Source organism: Spermophilus citellus, assembly GCF_964194105.1.
Source record: "Spermophilus citellus genome assembly, chromosome: 3".
NCBI lineage: Eukaryota > Metazoa > Chordata > Mammalia > Rodentia > Sciuridae > Spermophilus > Spermophilus citellus.
In genome coordinates, this window is record NC_138184.1 from 106,565,316 (window position 1) to 106,581,887 (window position 16,572).

The 16,572-nt window shown below is 35.0% G+C and overlaps 1 protein-coding gene across 17 annotated transcripts in view; it reads left to right on the forward strand.

Annotated features, from left to right (window-relative positions):
- LOC308643165 (zinc finger protein 280B-like) overlaps window positions 1-16,572 on the forward strand; it is a 122,559-nt gene that overhangs the window by 6,156 nt on the left and 99,831 nt on the right. For 14 of the 17 annotated variants that reach the window (XR_014020717.1, XR_014020718.1, XR_014020719.1 and 11 more), the window contains exon 2: window positions 11,700-12,259. Coding sequence is in view for 9 of the 17 variants with exons in the window: in XM_081283009.1 (XP_081139135.1) it covers window positions 11,764-12,259 (496 nt within the window). In the remaining 8 variants the exon portion in view is untranslated. Of the gene's footprint in view, window positions 1-1,265; window positions 1,349-11,699; window positions 16,411-16,572 lie in introns of those variants that run through there. The other 3 variants (XM_081283005.1, XM_081283006.1, XM_081283001.1) reach the window with 3 other exon arrangements.

The window sequence follows — 16,572 nt, forward strand, 5'->3', positions numbered from 1 at the left end:
CATTCATGTACAGAGTTTTAGTGTGAACTGAATGGTTTTGTTCTTCTAGGTATACCTAGGAATAAAATTGATGACTCATGTGGTAACTATATTTTTTGAACAACTGCTAAATTGTTTTGCAAAGTAGTTAACCATTTTATATTGCTACCAACAACATATGATTCTTCCAGTTTGATGTTCTTTGCAATACTTCTTAGTTCCTCTTCTTGATTATAGCTAAACTAGTGAAGTAATATCTCATTGTGATTTTCATTTGCATTTTCATAATGATTAATAATGTTAAGAAATAGTTCATGATGTTTTAATTGGCTGTTTATTTGTCTTTGTTAACATATCTATTCATACCTTTGCCTGTTTTTTTTTAACATGGTAAAAAACGAATAGAAATTTATCCTCCTAACCATTTTTAAGTGTACAATTCATTGTATTTACATTGGTGTGTAATAGATCTTTAGGACCTTTTCATCTTGCAAGACTGAAAACTATACCCATTAACAAACAGATTTCTCTTTTTCCTGTCTTCTCCAGTCCTTGCTAACCACCATCATACTTTTTGTTTATATGAATTTGACTATTTTAATTGTCTCATATAAGTAGAATCATACAGTATTTGTGTTTTTTGACTTGCTTATTTTATTTAGCGTAATATCTTCAAGATTCATCCATGTTGTAGTATGCAACCAGATTTCCTTCCTTTTTTATGGCTGAGTAATATTCCATTGTACCTGTATAACACATTTTGTTCATTTGTTTGTTGATGGGCATTGGGCTTGCTTTTGCCTCTTGGCTATTGTGCATAGTCCTGCTATGTATATGTATGTGTTAATATCTCTTTTAGACCCTTCTTTCAGTTCTTTTGGATATTTGCCTAGAAGTTGAATTGCCAGATAATGTGGTAGTTCTTTTTTTAAATTTTTTAGAAGGTTGTATGTTTTCCATAAAGTTGTATCATTTTATCAATCAACGATCCTGCCTGAGGAACCAGATTCTCCACTTCCTTGTTATTTTCTGATTTTTAAATTTTTATTGTTAGTAGCCATCCTAATAGATATGAGGTGATAATTTGTATTTCTCTGATTAGTGATGTTTAACACTTTTTCATATATGCTTTGGGCATTTTTATATCATCTTTGGAGAAATATCATTTAATTTCTTTGCCCATTTAAATTTTGGGTTTCCTTTTTCTTTTTGGTACTGGGGATTGAATGCAGGGATACTTTACCACTGAGCTACATCCCCAGACCTTTCTTTGTTTTTATTTTCAGATGGGCGTGCTAAGTTGCTGAGTCAGGCTTTGAACTTGCTTGCTATCCTTATGCTTCAGTATCCCCAGTCTCTGGGATTACAGGTGTGTGCCACAGTGCCCAACTGGGGTTTCTTTTTAGTCTTCCATTATTAGAGGACTTTATATATGTAAATACAAGTCTCTTATCACATATGTGAGTCACAAATGTATTTTCTATAGATTGTCTTTTTACTTTCATGATGTTATCTTTTGAAACACAGAAGTTTAAAGTTTTAAAATTTGGTGAAGTCTGTCTTTTGTCAAATATATATATATATTTAAAGAGAGAGAGAGAGAGAGAGAGAGAGAGAGAGAAATTTTCAATATTTATTTTCTAGTTTTCGGCGGACACAACATCTTTGTTTGTTTGTGGTGCTGAGGATCGAACCCGGGCCGCACGCATGCCAGGCGAGTGCGCTACCGCTTGAGCCACATCTCCAGCCCCTGTCAATTATATTTTTAATGTCATTTCTAAGAACCTGTTTGATCTTATTTATTTATTTAAAAGATTATGTAGTTATAGCTCTTCCATTTAGGTCTGTGATTCTTTTTTTTTTTTTTTTTTAAATAGTGCGAAGCAGGGGTCTGGCTTCATTCTTTTGCATGTGGCTCTTTCACCAGTTTTTTGAAAAAACTATTCTGTTCCCCCAATTGAATTGTTTTGGAATTCTAATTCAAAATCAGTGATTTTTTTTTTTTTTTTTTTGTGTGTGTGTGTGTGTGTGTGTGGTGAACCCAGAGGTCCTCTACCATTGAGCACCTTCCCAGCTCTTTTTATTTTATTTTATTTTTGAAACAGAGTCTTGCTAAGTTGTCAAGGCTAGTCTTGAATTTATTACCTCATTCCTCAGCCTCTTCTCGAGTACCTGGGATTACAGGTATGCACCACCACACCTGTCTTCAGGGACTATTTAGGTTTTATGCTGAACTCTGAATTCTATAACATTTATTTAGGTTTCTGCCCTTGTGCCATTTCCATGCTGTTGATTGCAGATATTTGTTGTGTTTAAATTTATGAAGTGTGAGTCTTCCACCTTCATTGTTTTACAAGATTGTTTTGTATATTCTGGATCCCTTGCATTTCCAAATGATTTTCAGTTTCTGAGAAAAAGTGAGCTGGGATTTTCATCAATTTTGAGAGTATTGCCATCTTAATATTAAATCTTATTCATGAACACAGAATGTCTTTCCATTTATTTAGGTATTCTTTATTTCTTCAACAATGTACTCAGAAAATTTCAGTGCTTTTTTTATATAAAAATCTTGCATTTTTTTTGCTAAATTTATCCCTATTTTGTTCTTTTTGATGCTAGTTCAAATGAAATTACTTAATTTCATTCTCAGTGTTTGTTACTGGAATCTAGAAATTTATTTTTTATATTGATCTTGTGTTCTACAACCTTGATTAACCTCTTTATTAGTTTGAAAACTTGTTTTGTGGATTTAGTCTTCCTAACCAATCTTATTGTTATGTCAGGTTTTTTTTTCTTGATTGCCATTGAATGTAAAACCTCCAGTACAATGTTGAATTGAAGTTGTGAAAGTGAATACTCTTGTCTTCTTGGGAGGCTTCAGTCTTTTTGCCATTAAATATAATGCCAGGCTTCTCCTGGGAGGCTTCAGTCTTTTTGCCATTAAATATAATGCCAGCTGTAGGAATTTTTTTCCCCCAGGAAAAAAAAATTTCACCTTAGTCTGGTTGAGAAAGTTCTTTTCTGTCATAATTAAATGTTTTTCTTGTGAAAAATCATGAAAAAGTGTTAGATTTTCTGAGAGTTTTTTTTTTTTTTTCGTTTCTGCAGATAGGTGTGATTTTTTGTTCTTTATTAGTAGTTTATTTTTATTTTTCTGTTATTGTTACTGGGGATTGAACTCATGAGTGCTCCCCAATAGAGCTTTTTTTTTTTTTTTTTTTTTTTTTTTTTTTTTTTAGATTTTGAACCGTCTTGCTAAGTTGTCCCAGCTGACTTCAGACTTTTGATTGGGAGGCCTTAGCTTTCCAAGTTGCTAAGGTTAATGCCACTGTGCCTGGCATTTTATTCTTTTCCTTTTCTTTTTTTTGGGTACTGGGGGTTGAACCCAGAATGGCTTTGCCGCTAAGCTAAATCTCCAGCCCTTTTTATTTTTTATTTTATTTTCAGGCAGGGTTTTACTAAATTGCTTAGGGCCTTGCTAAGTTGTTTAGGCTGTCCTTGAACTTTTGATCCTCGTACCTCAACCTCCAGAATCACTGGAATTACAGACATATACCATTGTGCCTGGACATTTTCTTTTTATTATTATTAAAATGATATTATGTTCTATTTTTATAGTATGGACCATACTTGCATTCTTTAACTTATACTTGATTGGTGTATAATGCTTATTATATAGTTTTGGACTTTGGTAGGATTTTGTTAAGTATTTTTGCTTCTGTATTTATAAAAGGGTATATAGTCTATAGAATTTTTTTGTGGTGTGATTTCTTTTTCTCATTTAGGTATCAGAGTAGTACTGCTTCATTGAATGAAATGGAAAGCTTTTTAATTCTGGAAAAGTTTATGAGTTGATGTTAATCTTTTTTAAACATTTGATAGAGAATGGGGTTGTAGCTCAGAGATGGAGTGCCTGCCCAGCTGAGCTCAGTCCCCTGCACTGGAAACAAAATATTTGCTAGAATTCACCTTTGCTTTTTCATCTTGGGCTTTTATTTGAGATTTTTTTTTTTTTTTAATTACTAACTTGATCTCTTGTTTTAGGTATATTTTCTGTTTTTTTGGAGTCCATTATATAGGTTATATTGTATAGAATTTATCTATTTCATTTGTTGGCATAGAATTATTCAAAGTATTCTTTTATGATTATTTTAGTATGGTTGGTAATAGTATACTATTTTTAAAAATAGTATTTTTTAAAATAATTCATTGAAGTGATAGCCACAGAATAATTTTACAGTGAAAAATTTAGTGGCATTTAGAGTATTTATGATGTGGAACATCTGCTGTCTCTATTTCTAGCACAGTTCTTTCATTCCAAACTAAAATCACTCATTCATTAAGCAATTTCTTCTCATTTCCCCTCTATTCCCTGGTAGTCACCAATTTCTGTTTAGTCTTCATGGATTTATCTAGTCTGGGCATTTCCTATAAATGAGATCAGATGTAACCTTGGTGTCTAACTTTTTTCATTTCAAATGTTTTTATGGTTTATTCAGTTTAATAACATGTATTAGTATTTTGTTTCATTTATGGCCAAATAATTTTCTATAGTGTGCTATATGTCATAATTTGCTTATGCATTCATCCATTAATGGACATTTGCATTGTTTTCACCTATTGGTTCTTATGAATAGCTGCTTTACATATGAGTTTACATACACTTATCTGAATACATGTTTTCTGTTCTTTTGTATATGTAGCTTGCTTACATGGTCATATGATAATTGTATGTTTGTAACATTTTTAAAATTTTTTCTTTCTTTTCCTCTTCTTCCTTTGTTCTTTCTCGACCCGCCCCCCCCCCATTTTTTTTTTTTTTTTAATTCTTCAGCTTTCTGAAGAAATGAAACACCAACTTTTTGAGGAAACATTTTCCACATTTCCGGAGTCCTCTGATTTTTGCAAGCTTTTTCTTTTCTTTTCTTTTTTAATATTTAGTTTTTAGTTGTAATTGGACACAGTGCCTTTATTTTATATATGGTGCTGAAGATCGAACCCAGAGCCTTGCACGTGCTAGGTGAGCACTTTACTGCTGACCCACAATGCAGCCCCTTTGCAAGCCTTTTCTTTGTTTCCAGGAACTGTCCAGGATCTGAAAAACTTGATTTTGATAAAGGAGCAACTACTTGTAGATCCTTATTCTGCCATTTCTACTGACCTCATCCTATTGCTGTGCATTGAGCAAATAGACCTTGTCTTTTATTTTTTAGTTCACTTTTTTGTTGTTGTTGTTGTTGTTGTTCATCAACATTTATGTAAGTATTCTCACCTGATAATTCCAGACCCTTTCCAAATACTCAGTTTAATTAAAAAAAAAAAAACAAAACTTACCTTTGAACTAACAAGGTCACTTTTAGGTTGAATTGCCAACCTGCTCATTATCTTTTTTGTAGTTTCTTCTGACCAGGGTTCTGTTCTTAGAAGGAGAAAGTCTAATTCGCTCCACTGCTTCAGAGAAGATCCCATGAAGGACTCTAAGCATACTGTTCTGGGAGAAGGCTTCCCAAAACTATTAATTTCATGACGAGATGTGGCTATAGGCATTCTTCTAAATCCCCAGATTACAGAGCTCATATTTCTTGTCACAGTGCATGTCTGTGGTGCCCTGACTTGAAGAAAATTAACTGCCTTCCAATTTTGAACATTTCTTATTCTTTCCCTCAGTCCATCTTTCTTGGCTGAGTTTTTTTTTTTCTAACTTCTAGATAATCTTTTCTTTAATGAATGTTTGAATGCTTATTACATGCCAGATATCACTCTAGGTATTGGAGAGAGATTTGTAAACAAAAATAGGCCAAAACCAGAAACTACTGCAACAGAAAACAGATAATTCAGTGGTGAATGAAAGATAGTAAAATGCATAAATTCTCTGGTGAGAAGGTGATATTATGGGATTAGGAGAAAAATAGTTGAGTAGGATTACAGGACTGGAAGTAGAAGGAGGAAGTTAATTGTATTTTAATTTTAGATAGTGTGGTCAGGTAAGTCTTATGGAGAAGGTAAATTTGAACATGGACTTGAAGGAAATAGAATGTCTATCCATTCAAGGCATGGGGCAAGAGTGTCTGAAGGAGCAGTAAGGTAACTACTGTGATTGGATTAGAGTGGATTAAAGGCAGAAGAATGGAAGAGGTAGCAAGAATAGCAATAGTGGCATGGATCTATGAATTTTTAATTTTTCTCTCTAGTCCAGTGTATAAAAATTGTCTTATCCTTTAACAAGGAGCAACCTTGGTTTAATAGTTACACACTTCATAGTTTCCCAGGCTAGTATTGACCCTGTTTTATACAACTTTAGCTTATTTATGTAAAGTATTTATTATAAATATTTATGAAAACTTATTTTTATTATTTTTGGGGCTGTTGGGAATCAAAACTAGGGCCTTGTTAGCTCTAGCACTAGGCAGGCTACATCCCCAACCTGAAATTTTTTTTTTTTTTATTTTACTTAGTTCCCCTAGGATGAAATGTAAATATTTCATGCAGTCTTTAAGAATCCGATGACGCACCCAGTTTCCTTCATGGATTTGTGTTTGATGGGTATTATATTCTAAGGCATCAAATATGTGAAGTTATTGGGTGTTAGGGACAAGAGTGTTGTGGATGTATGTAGAGAGAATTTGAGTAGGAGTTTAGAGGAACAGTGATGGTTGAAGAGAGTGATAGGCAAGGAAAGATAGTAGGGCAGGTGCTAGAGGAGTCCTAATGGCCTAAAATCTAATCTCAGAAATTACTCAAGAAGAACTGTTAGGCCAAAATCCCACTAGAAAAGACCATTGTTTGGATGCACACAAATAACCTTGAAGGTGGATCGTTATCCTCTGACCCTTAGCTGTCTTTGGAAAGAAACTTTCCTTTATTCCTCTTATGGCCTTTAATGACTTTGTAGGTGGAGATGGGAGTTGATTTTTGAGACAGACCCTCAAGTCTAGTAGTTCTTGGCATGTCCAGCCTCCTACCCTATTATGTCAAGATTCTGGTCAATTTGAAAATAAGGGTTTATACATTCATCCATTTTGGGGTATTTGTGAAAAAGGGGCTCTAGATACCTAGAGGAGAAGAAATAATGAGTTTTCTAAGAATAGCATTGTCTGATACTGTTCTTGTAGTGCACTCAGTCATATACTTAACTAGCTTTATTCCTGATTTTTGTTCCACTTTTCATTTTTCATCTTTGGGTTGACAGTATGGACAACAGCCAAAAACCTAACTGGGATCAGCTGAGTGAAAGTCAGTATTATTGGAATCCAGTTTAATTTCTTTCTTTTTTTTTAATATTTATTTTTTAGTTTTCGGTGGACACGATATCTTTATTTTATTTTTATGTGGTACTGAGGATCAAACCCAGTGCCCCGAGCATGCCAGGCGAGCACGCTACCGCTTGAGCCACATCCCCAGCCCCAGTTTAATTTATTTTTATTTTTTTTAGAGAGAGAATTTTAACTATTTATTTTTTAGGTTTTCGGCGGACACAACATCTTTGTTTGTATGTGGTGCTGAGGACTGAAACTGGGCCGTACACATGCCAGGCAAGCACGCTACCACTTGAGCCACATCCCCAGCCCTTAATTTCTTTATAAACAACAGGAATTTATTTTTCAGTTTTGGAGGCTGAGGCATCTTAGAGCAAGTGCTCTTCCTGGCTGGTAGATAACTGACTTCTTATATAGGTGGGGATGGGGAGTAGGGGAAACAAAACTATGGTGTCACTTCTTATAAAGGCACTAATTCCATTATGGGGATCTCACCCTCAGTACCTCATCTAAACCTAATTACCTTGAAAAGGCAACATCTTCAAGAGTCATCATCTTGGAGGTTATGGTTTCAACCTAAAAATTCTGAGGGACACAATTTAATCTATAGCATAATCTAAAGTATACTCTCTAGAATTGAAAGACTCATTTAACAATTAGAAGGAGAGAAACAGTATAATTACATTGATGTTTAAGATCCATTCAGTGGTGACAAGTACATATAATTTGAAGTACAAAGAGAAGATGGTAAGGCATACCATCTCATGGTAGAAGTTTGTGAGGTCTGAAACAGGTGTACAAATATGTAGTAATCTGTGGATCCTAAACTTAGAAGTCAGGCTAGAGCATGGGTGGAGACATTAATAAGTATGGAAATAATGTGGTTACAGTGAGCAATGATCTAATCACTTATAAGATACTATGACTAATTTGATGGAGATGGGGAAGGTTTGAACAGATGTTTTTTTAATTATTATTTTTTTCAGTGAAAAAGTGAATCCAGTGAAACACTTTTTAATGAATTTTGAGGATGTAAGTGATATTACCATCAGAAATAGGCATGCTTTAAATCATTTCTTTTGGAGAGAACACAGAACTAGAATTCAGGAATCATACATTTAGGGCTCTCTGCATATCCAACATATAACATAAGTTTTTTTGGCTTTAAATTCCATCTTCAAATAATCTGATAAACATATTAGTTGTCAAATTATTAGAATATTAATTATTTTGACTTGAAGGTTTTTTTTTTGTTGTTTTGTTTGTGGATGGTAAGGCATACCATCTCATGGTAGAAGTCAGTACTAGAAACGTAGACATGACACTGAGAAAAAGACTGGATTTGGGAAGGAGTTCTCTCCCAGGACATTTAGTAATGTCTAGGGCCAGTTTTGATTGCCACACTGGGGAATTAGTACCGATATCTAGTGGGTAGAGGCCAAAAATGCTGCCAACATCCTGCTATGCACCCAGAATTCCTCTATATAAAGAACTATCTGGTCCAAAATCTTAAGTGCATAGGTTGAAAAACTCTGGGCTAAGTGGCACCATCCTGGAGTTAGGTAATTGAAAGTAGTATAGACAAACCTATTTTAGCTGATTCCAAAGAGCAATGTTCAAATCTGCCATATATATATGTGATATTATATATAGACTTAATTTTTCAGGTTGTTAATTATACTATTCATGACATACTAGATAATAAGCTTCATGCATTCACCACTGTCTGCCACAGTATCTTACCAGTGTTGGGCAAATAAAGTAAGTGGAATAAGTGAGGGGAAAAAAAATGAATAATTTTTGTTATGCTTAATTGTATTCTTTAGTTGACTTGCAAGGTGATGTATGTGTTTATAGGAATAGATAATATCTGTATGTTCCAAAGTTAGGTACTGGTATTCTCATTAAAATTAATGTATCATGTGTCTCATATTTTAGATTGGGTTATGCTGATTTGAAGAGGCCACAATGCATCTTGACATGTTTTCAGAATCAGTGAGCTATGCAGTAGTAGATCACTTGCCTAGAATATGCAAGGCCTGGCTTCAATTCCAGTACTGCAAAATAACAACAACACCGAGTCTTAAAGTCCAGTGAGCTGCGAACCATGCCTATGTTTTGCTTGCTTTAGATCAGTGTTGTTCAGACCACTTAGTTGTGATCCATTGATGAATCTTAATTGATTTTGAGTCATGATCTATAAAAGAAAAATGAAATAGAAGATATTTAAGTACATCTCATGTAATATAGAGACAATTATTATTTATATATGTCAGTATATAGTGGAACTCCATATAATTTTTTTTTAAGAGAGAGAGAGAACTTTTAAATATTTATTTTTTTTTAGTTTTTGGCGGACACAACATCTTTGTTTGTATGTGGCGTTGAGGATCTAACCCGGGCCGCACGCATGCCAGGCGAGCGCGCTATCGCTTGAGCCACATCCCCAGCCCCGACTCCATATAATTTTACTTTTATTTTTTTTTAACTTGGTTTTGATTTAAAAAAAACCTATATCTATATCTATTTGAAAAGGCTAGCTGCTTTCAGTTGTTTATTAGCCTACAGAATTTCTGAACTGAAGTTTCTCAGTAAATTCGTAGAAAATGTGGAATTATTGGAGCACAGTCTTTTTATAAGAGACTTTTTTTATATCAATTTTAAGGTCTTATAAATAGAAGATCTTAAGAGAGTTACTATTTGTTGGTTTATTTAACAAACTAAGCATTTGTGCGGGGTATTCCACAGTCAACAAAAGATCCAGTCTCTATCCTTTGTGGTTTTGCTACTGGGCAAAAAGAAGGAATCAAGATAAAGAAGTTAAGTTGGTATTATGTTAAGTGAAGGTAGGACTTGATGGTGAAAGAGAAGGGAAGTGAGCCAGGTGCTGTGGCTCACACTTGTAATCCCAGTGACTTGGGAGGCTGAGGCCAGCTTCAGTGATTTAATGAGAACCTATCTCAAAAGGCAAATAAAAAAGGACTGGGGGTGTAGCTCAGTGGTAGAATGTCCCTGAGTTCAATCCTAGTAAAAGAGGGGAGTGGAGGAGGGAAGTAATTTGAGTATGAGTTAAGAGGTTATAGTTTGAAATATTTGAAACCTCTCTGAGAATGGTGCTTGGAACAGAGAGCCCTGAAGTTGATGAGTAGCCAGCCATGCCGGTATCTTGATGAATGAACATCATATTAGAAATACAAATGTTGTAAGCAAGGTTTAGTGTGTTCATGAGGTAGTGAGGAAGTTAGTATGGTAGAGTGAAGTGGGTGAGGGAAAAGGAGTATGAAAATATATCTGGGGTTGGAAGCATGATCTTCTAGACATTGGAAGTACTTGACCTTTTTTTTTTTTTTTTAAATAGTATTCTTAAACCACTTTTTTTAATCTTTTTTTTGGGGGGGGATAGAGAGAGAAGTTTTTAATATTTATTTTTTAGTTATCGGCGGACACAACATCTTTGTTTGTGGTGCTTGAGGATCGAACCCGGGCCGCACACATGCCAGGCAAGCGCGCTACCGCCTGAGCCACATCTCCAGCCCAGTACTTGACCTTTTAACTCTTTGTGGATCAGAAAGCCCTTGGAAGGTTTTGAGCTGAGCAGTGATGAAAAAAATTTCATGTGGTTTAACAGAATCATTCTTCCTTCCATATGGAAAACAAACTGAGGTGGATTTGAAGGAACAGTGTTGTACTTAAGTTCAGTGGGGAAGTCAGAACTGGAGAGAGAAATTTAATAGATATCAGTGAATGGATTAGGCCATTAACTGAGATGAGTTTATCAAGATAATTTATTCCTGATTTGCCTGTCTGACACATGCTAAGTATTGACATTACATTATGTTATTTGTTGGCTATGTGTAGATACTCTTACTCTCTAAATTTGATACCTCTTGTCTATATAATGATTTAGGAATTAGTCTAGATGAATCAATTGATATGTATTTAATATGTTTTCCTTTAATTCTACTGTGAAACAAACTATCTTGGAATAGATGGTGCTTTTAAAAATAGCTATTATCTTAAGTCTAAGGAATAAAAATTTTTGTATTCAAGATACTGAAAAAACACTTGTGAAAGTAAAAATACATTTTATTATATTATTTATTTTTATTTTTATTAGTTATTGATGGATCTTTATGTATTTATTTGTTTAAATGTGGTACTGAGAATCAAACCCAGTGCCTCACACATGCAAGGCAGTTGCTCTACCATTGAGCCACAACCCCCGCCCCTATATTATTATATTATTTTTAATGATTTTGATTGGAAGAGGTTACTATTAGCGTGGGGCAAAGCTATGAAACTGTGATACTCTAGACTTTATCGTACATCAGTTTTAAGTTGCCATTTTTCTTCCTTGAGTGTCAGTGTTCTTGTCTGTAAAATGAGGATGGCTAATAACTACCTCAGAATTTTAGAGAAGAATTAAGTCATGCATTTTTCTGAACTTACTGTGTTTGTACTTAGGTGGCTGTTTATACAAAGGAAGCACTGGGACTTGTGGCTACCTTCAAGAATAAAAAAATAGAAAATGGAACAACCATGTGTGTTATGTGAGGAAGAACAGGATCCAGAACCACAGAACATAAAAGAAACCAAACAAATAGATGATGAAGATGCGGAGCTGATCTTTGTTGGGGTGGAACATGTAAATGAAGATGCTGAACTGATCTTTGTTGGGGTGTCTTCAAATTCAAAACCAGTTGTTTCAAATATTTTGAACAGAGTTACCCCAGGTTCATGTTCACGGAGAAAAAAGTATGGTTGCCGAAGAAAAGATACTATTCGTAGATTGCAGCCTACAAGTCATGTGACCCCTTCATCAGAAACAGTGACTATGTTGCCAGTATCTCAATCTGAATCAAGATCAACAGATAGTCCTATTATTATTGAGCCTTTGTCTAAGCCTGATGATAAAAGTAATTCACCAAAAGTTGTGCCTAGTAGCTCTTCAGAATCATGTTCTCCTGTGGTTACCCTCACAAGTTCATTGCATCATCCAGTGAAAGCAGCACTTTCAGAAGGAGGTATGAATGAAAGTACTTGTATAACAAAGCGGTGTTCCAATTCTGAAGTAATTAGCATAAATCCCAAAAATCCTAAACTCAGTGATGGAATCACAGGAGGATATTCTTTAACTTTGTCCCCTCCAGGTGTTTTTAATAATAATAATCCTCAGCAGAGTACACCCAATGATGGCCATACCTCAGTAAGCCATGTTCAGAATGTATTATCTTTTCCCACAGCTTTTCCAAAGGACAGTCTCCATTTAAAGCCTATAACTATAAATCCTGATAGGGAAAATGGGTTGGCAAAAACAGAATTTTCAGATCTAGCAAGTCAAAATAAGACCTTTGATCCCAAGAAAGGGAATTTGATTCTATTACTTAGTGACTTTTACTATGGAGAACATCAAGGAGATGGGCAGCCAGAACAGAAAACTCACACAACCTTTAAATGCCCCAGCTGTTTGAAAGTTCTAAAAAATGTTAAGTTTATGAATCATGTGAAGCATCATTTGGAACTTGAGAAGCAGAGGGGTGACAGCTGGGAAACCCACACTACCTGCCAGCATTGCCACCGGCAGTTTCCCACTCCCTTCCAACTACAACGTCACATTGAAAGTGTACACACTCCACAGGAGCCCTCTGCTGTCTGTAAAATTTGTGAATTGTCATTTAAAACAGATCAGATTCTCTTAGAACACATGAAGGACAATCATAAGCCTGGGGAAATGCCCTATGTGTGCCAGATTTGCAGTTACAGATCATCAGCCTTTGCTGATGTGGAAACACATTTTAGAACATACCATGAAAACACTAAGAATCTACTTTGTCCTTTTTGTCTCAAAATTTTCAAAACTGCAACACCATATATGTGTCATTATAGGAGGCACTGGGAAAGGAGTGTTCACCAGTGTTCTAAATGTCGGCTACAGTTTTTAACTTTCAAGGAGAAAATGGAGCACAAGACCCAATGTCATCAAATGTTTAAGAAGCCTAAGCAACTAGAAGGATTGCCTCCTGAAACAAAAATTGTTATTCAAGTGTCACTGGAACCTGGTCAACCAGAATCAGTGAATGTAGCGTCTATTATTCTGAGTACAACTGATTCTGAACCATCTCCTCCCAAATCTAAAAATAGAATTTCCAAAAAATCTCATTGATTCTATTTTGGGAAACCAAAAGCAAATATTTCAGTTTGAATAGAAGGAAAAAAAACCATGAAAACAAAAAATATAAACCATACATTATTCAGTAGCACCAAAAATAGTGAAACTAATGAATTGAGATTTAAGTTCATGCATAGGGTTTTAAAATTTTTTTCTTTCGTTCTTTTTTGTGGTGATGGGGATGAACCAGGACCTAGTACGTGCTGAGCAATTGCTCTACCACCGAGCCATGCACCACATTCCCACTCCCTGAATTTTGAGCTGTTATATAATATATTACCTGGTTTTTATGTTAACTATCTGGTTCAACATATGAAAGGTGCTTGTATATGATGTTTGAGTGGGGAAAAAAAAAAGTGGAAGCCTATTTATTTTGTCAGTATTTTATGTTACTCCTAAGCTGGAGAGATCTTTCTTCTATATACAGAATTTGTAGAGGTTTTGAAGTATTTAATTTTATTTTTAAACTTTTTCTGTTATATTACACATTTCACTGTTAACTCTAATCAGACTGGAATGACTTTGTTATGGCTTGATCCCTTTATTCATGAGCTCTTAGAAGTGCCTGTGCAGTGTGAGTGTAAAATAACCTGGTTTTGAAAGCCTTAGTGTGATGTTGAAGGAGAAGCTGTGGCATGGATGGAGGTGAAGACTTATGTATAAGTTAGGCAAAAGAAAGTATTTGACCCCTTATCCCAGTTGAGGGATAGGCACATTCTAGTCTTGGAGCCAAGGCAGAAAGAACATAGCCTGAGAATGTCTTTGCCTAATAGAAGAACATCCCAAGGAAGCAAAATCATTCTTGAAAAATGTCTGCATTTGGTGAAGGACTCCTGCATATATTAAACAGCTGCTCAGTATCTTTAGCTTCATATGAAGCCACAACAGTAATTAGAATGGGAACTGGCCCCAATTAATTTCCTGTTGAGTGATCCAAAGGAGAATTTTTCATTCTGGCTAGAGGTTAGTGAAGAATGAATTCTCCTTGTCCTAATAAGCCACAGCAATAAAGCATGTTATAATTCCCGAGGAAAAGAAGCACTGGTATCTGAAGTTTGAACTGTACTGGGCCCAGAGTTTCTGCTGAAAGGGGCCATACAAATGATGACTGTCCAGTTAATGGGCTGAGCTAAATTTAGTTCTTCCACTGATAAGCTGGAATGGGGGCTTGTCCAAGAACACTAGGTACAGTGCACCAAAATAGCCCAGGGTCATGACTGATTAAAATTAAACCCATATGGGACCTTATATTTTTCAGCACATGTGTAACTTACCATAATTGAGTATATGAAGCTTGCGGTTTTGTGTCGTGTCTTGGAATTGAGTATATTACAGTTAGTAGGGTTTTTTTTTTTTGTAGTATTTATAATTTCCTAACTGATTACACTAATGAATCTCTTTTTTATCCTTTTTAAATTTGTTCTATTTAGTTAAAATGGCCCAAATGTATTGTCTGTCCTTATCTGATAGATCCTCCTATTTAACTATACTAGGGAGGAACTTTTTCCATTTGCCCTCCCCAAAGGCTGTTTCATAGAACTGTGAAGTACTTTCTGAGCATTGGTTCCTAAACATCAGCAGCCTGAGCTGCTGTGAGTTCCCAGGGTTGTCTATCTCCCAGGGCTTGTTCTAGGGTCATCTCTTATTCATTACCCTCATCGCAGGTACCCAGCAGCCTCTGTTCATCAATCAAGGAATCTACTAGCATCCTGGCTGTAGACATAGGTCTGGAAAAGTCTTTTTCATTCTTCCCCTACTCCTTTATTCTCTCTTCAATCTAATTAAATTTTCTAACTTTCACAAAAAGCTGGGAAGAGGTAATCTTCAGGTCATAGTATTAGACTTTGGGGAAGAAGGACTAAAAATAATTAAAAGAGGTTGTTAGTAGATTTTGTTGTGTTTAATTGCTCCATGCTTGCTTATTTGATTAATTCATTCACACCTTGAACGGTTTGCTAGGTCTTTTCAGTTAGTTTGCTTGGGCCAAGGCATGTTATGAAAATTTTACCCTGGCCCTTTCTTTAGATATAAGAAAATGTGTGTGTATGTGTATGTGTATGACTGTCCCACTTGTTCTGGTGGCAATTCTTACTGTTTAAATCTGCAGACTTTTGTGTATTGTGTTTCTATGGTAAAAGTAAGAAATGTTTTAGTTGTAAATTTTAGTGATTGCTTACTGTTAGTGGCACTGTGAACTGTTGTTTGCTGTTTCACTAAAGCATGCTCCTAAGGAGTACAAATTGTCAGTTATTGCCAACTACAGGTTCCAGTGGTGTGGCCCCTGCCTACCTCCTCCCTCTTTCATTCTGTGATACAGCTCTACCATTTCCCTAATTGATATGCTGTTTTGATATAATGGCCTTGTTATTCCTTAAGCAAATCATATTTTTTCCTGATTTACAGGCTGCACATGCTATTCTCTTAGAATGCTTTCCCCTAGGCCTGCATGGCTTGCTACCTCACTGAACTGTTCAACACTTCCTTTGGTTCTTAGAACAACTAGAAATCTCCCCCACATTTTTTGTAACCTTATTCTTTCTCCTTAAAGGCACTTTACCTCCCTCCCCCCACTTCTTTCTTCCCTCTCTAATATAGTTAAATTTCCTAGATTTTCACAAAAAAATCTGGGAAGGAATCATTAAGGGCTTTGCTTCTCTTTTAGAATTGAGCTAGCTTGAGTCAATTTCTGTGCCTGCAACCAAAAGAAAGTTAATATAGTGAATTGAGTCAAAGGGAGCTTTCTTTGTTTTTCTATTGATAGCTTTATATTTTTTAAGGCAATGTCACTTTGTTTTGTTTACAAATATATTTAATATGTGTCCAGATTACTATTTTATTATTATTCTTGTATGAATTTCCTTGTCTATTTTGCTTGCTTGTTCTTGCAGATGGAATTTATTATTTTATTAATGTTGCCAAAAATTGTAAGTAAAATAGCCATTATAATAATAAAATGATTTGTGAAAGAATGTTTTTGCTATATTGTCTTTTCACCAATAACATGTTTTTAGCTTTGTTTGATTTTTATTTGGTACCTCTTGCCAGTTGTGGTGTTGTCATATTTCTTGAGTCAGCACTTCTAAATAATGTGTATGATGGAGTTAATGGGTTTCTTGATCTTGGTTTTAATGAAAAATTTTTATATTTTAAAATATACTCATTACTTTT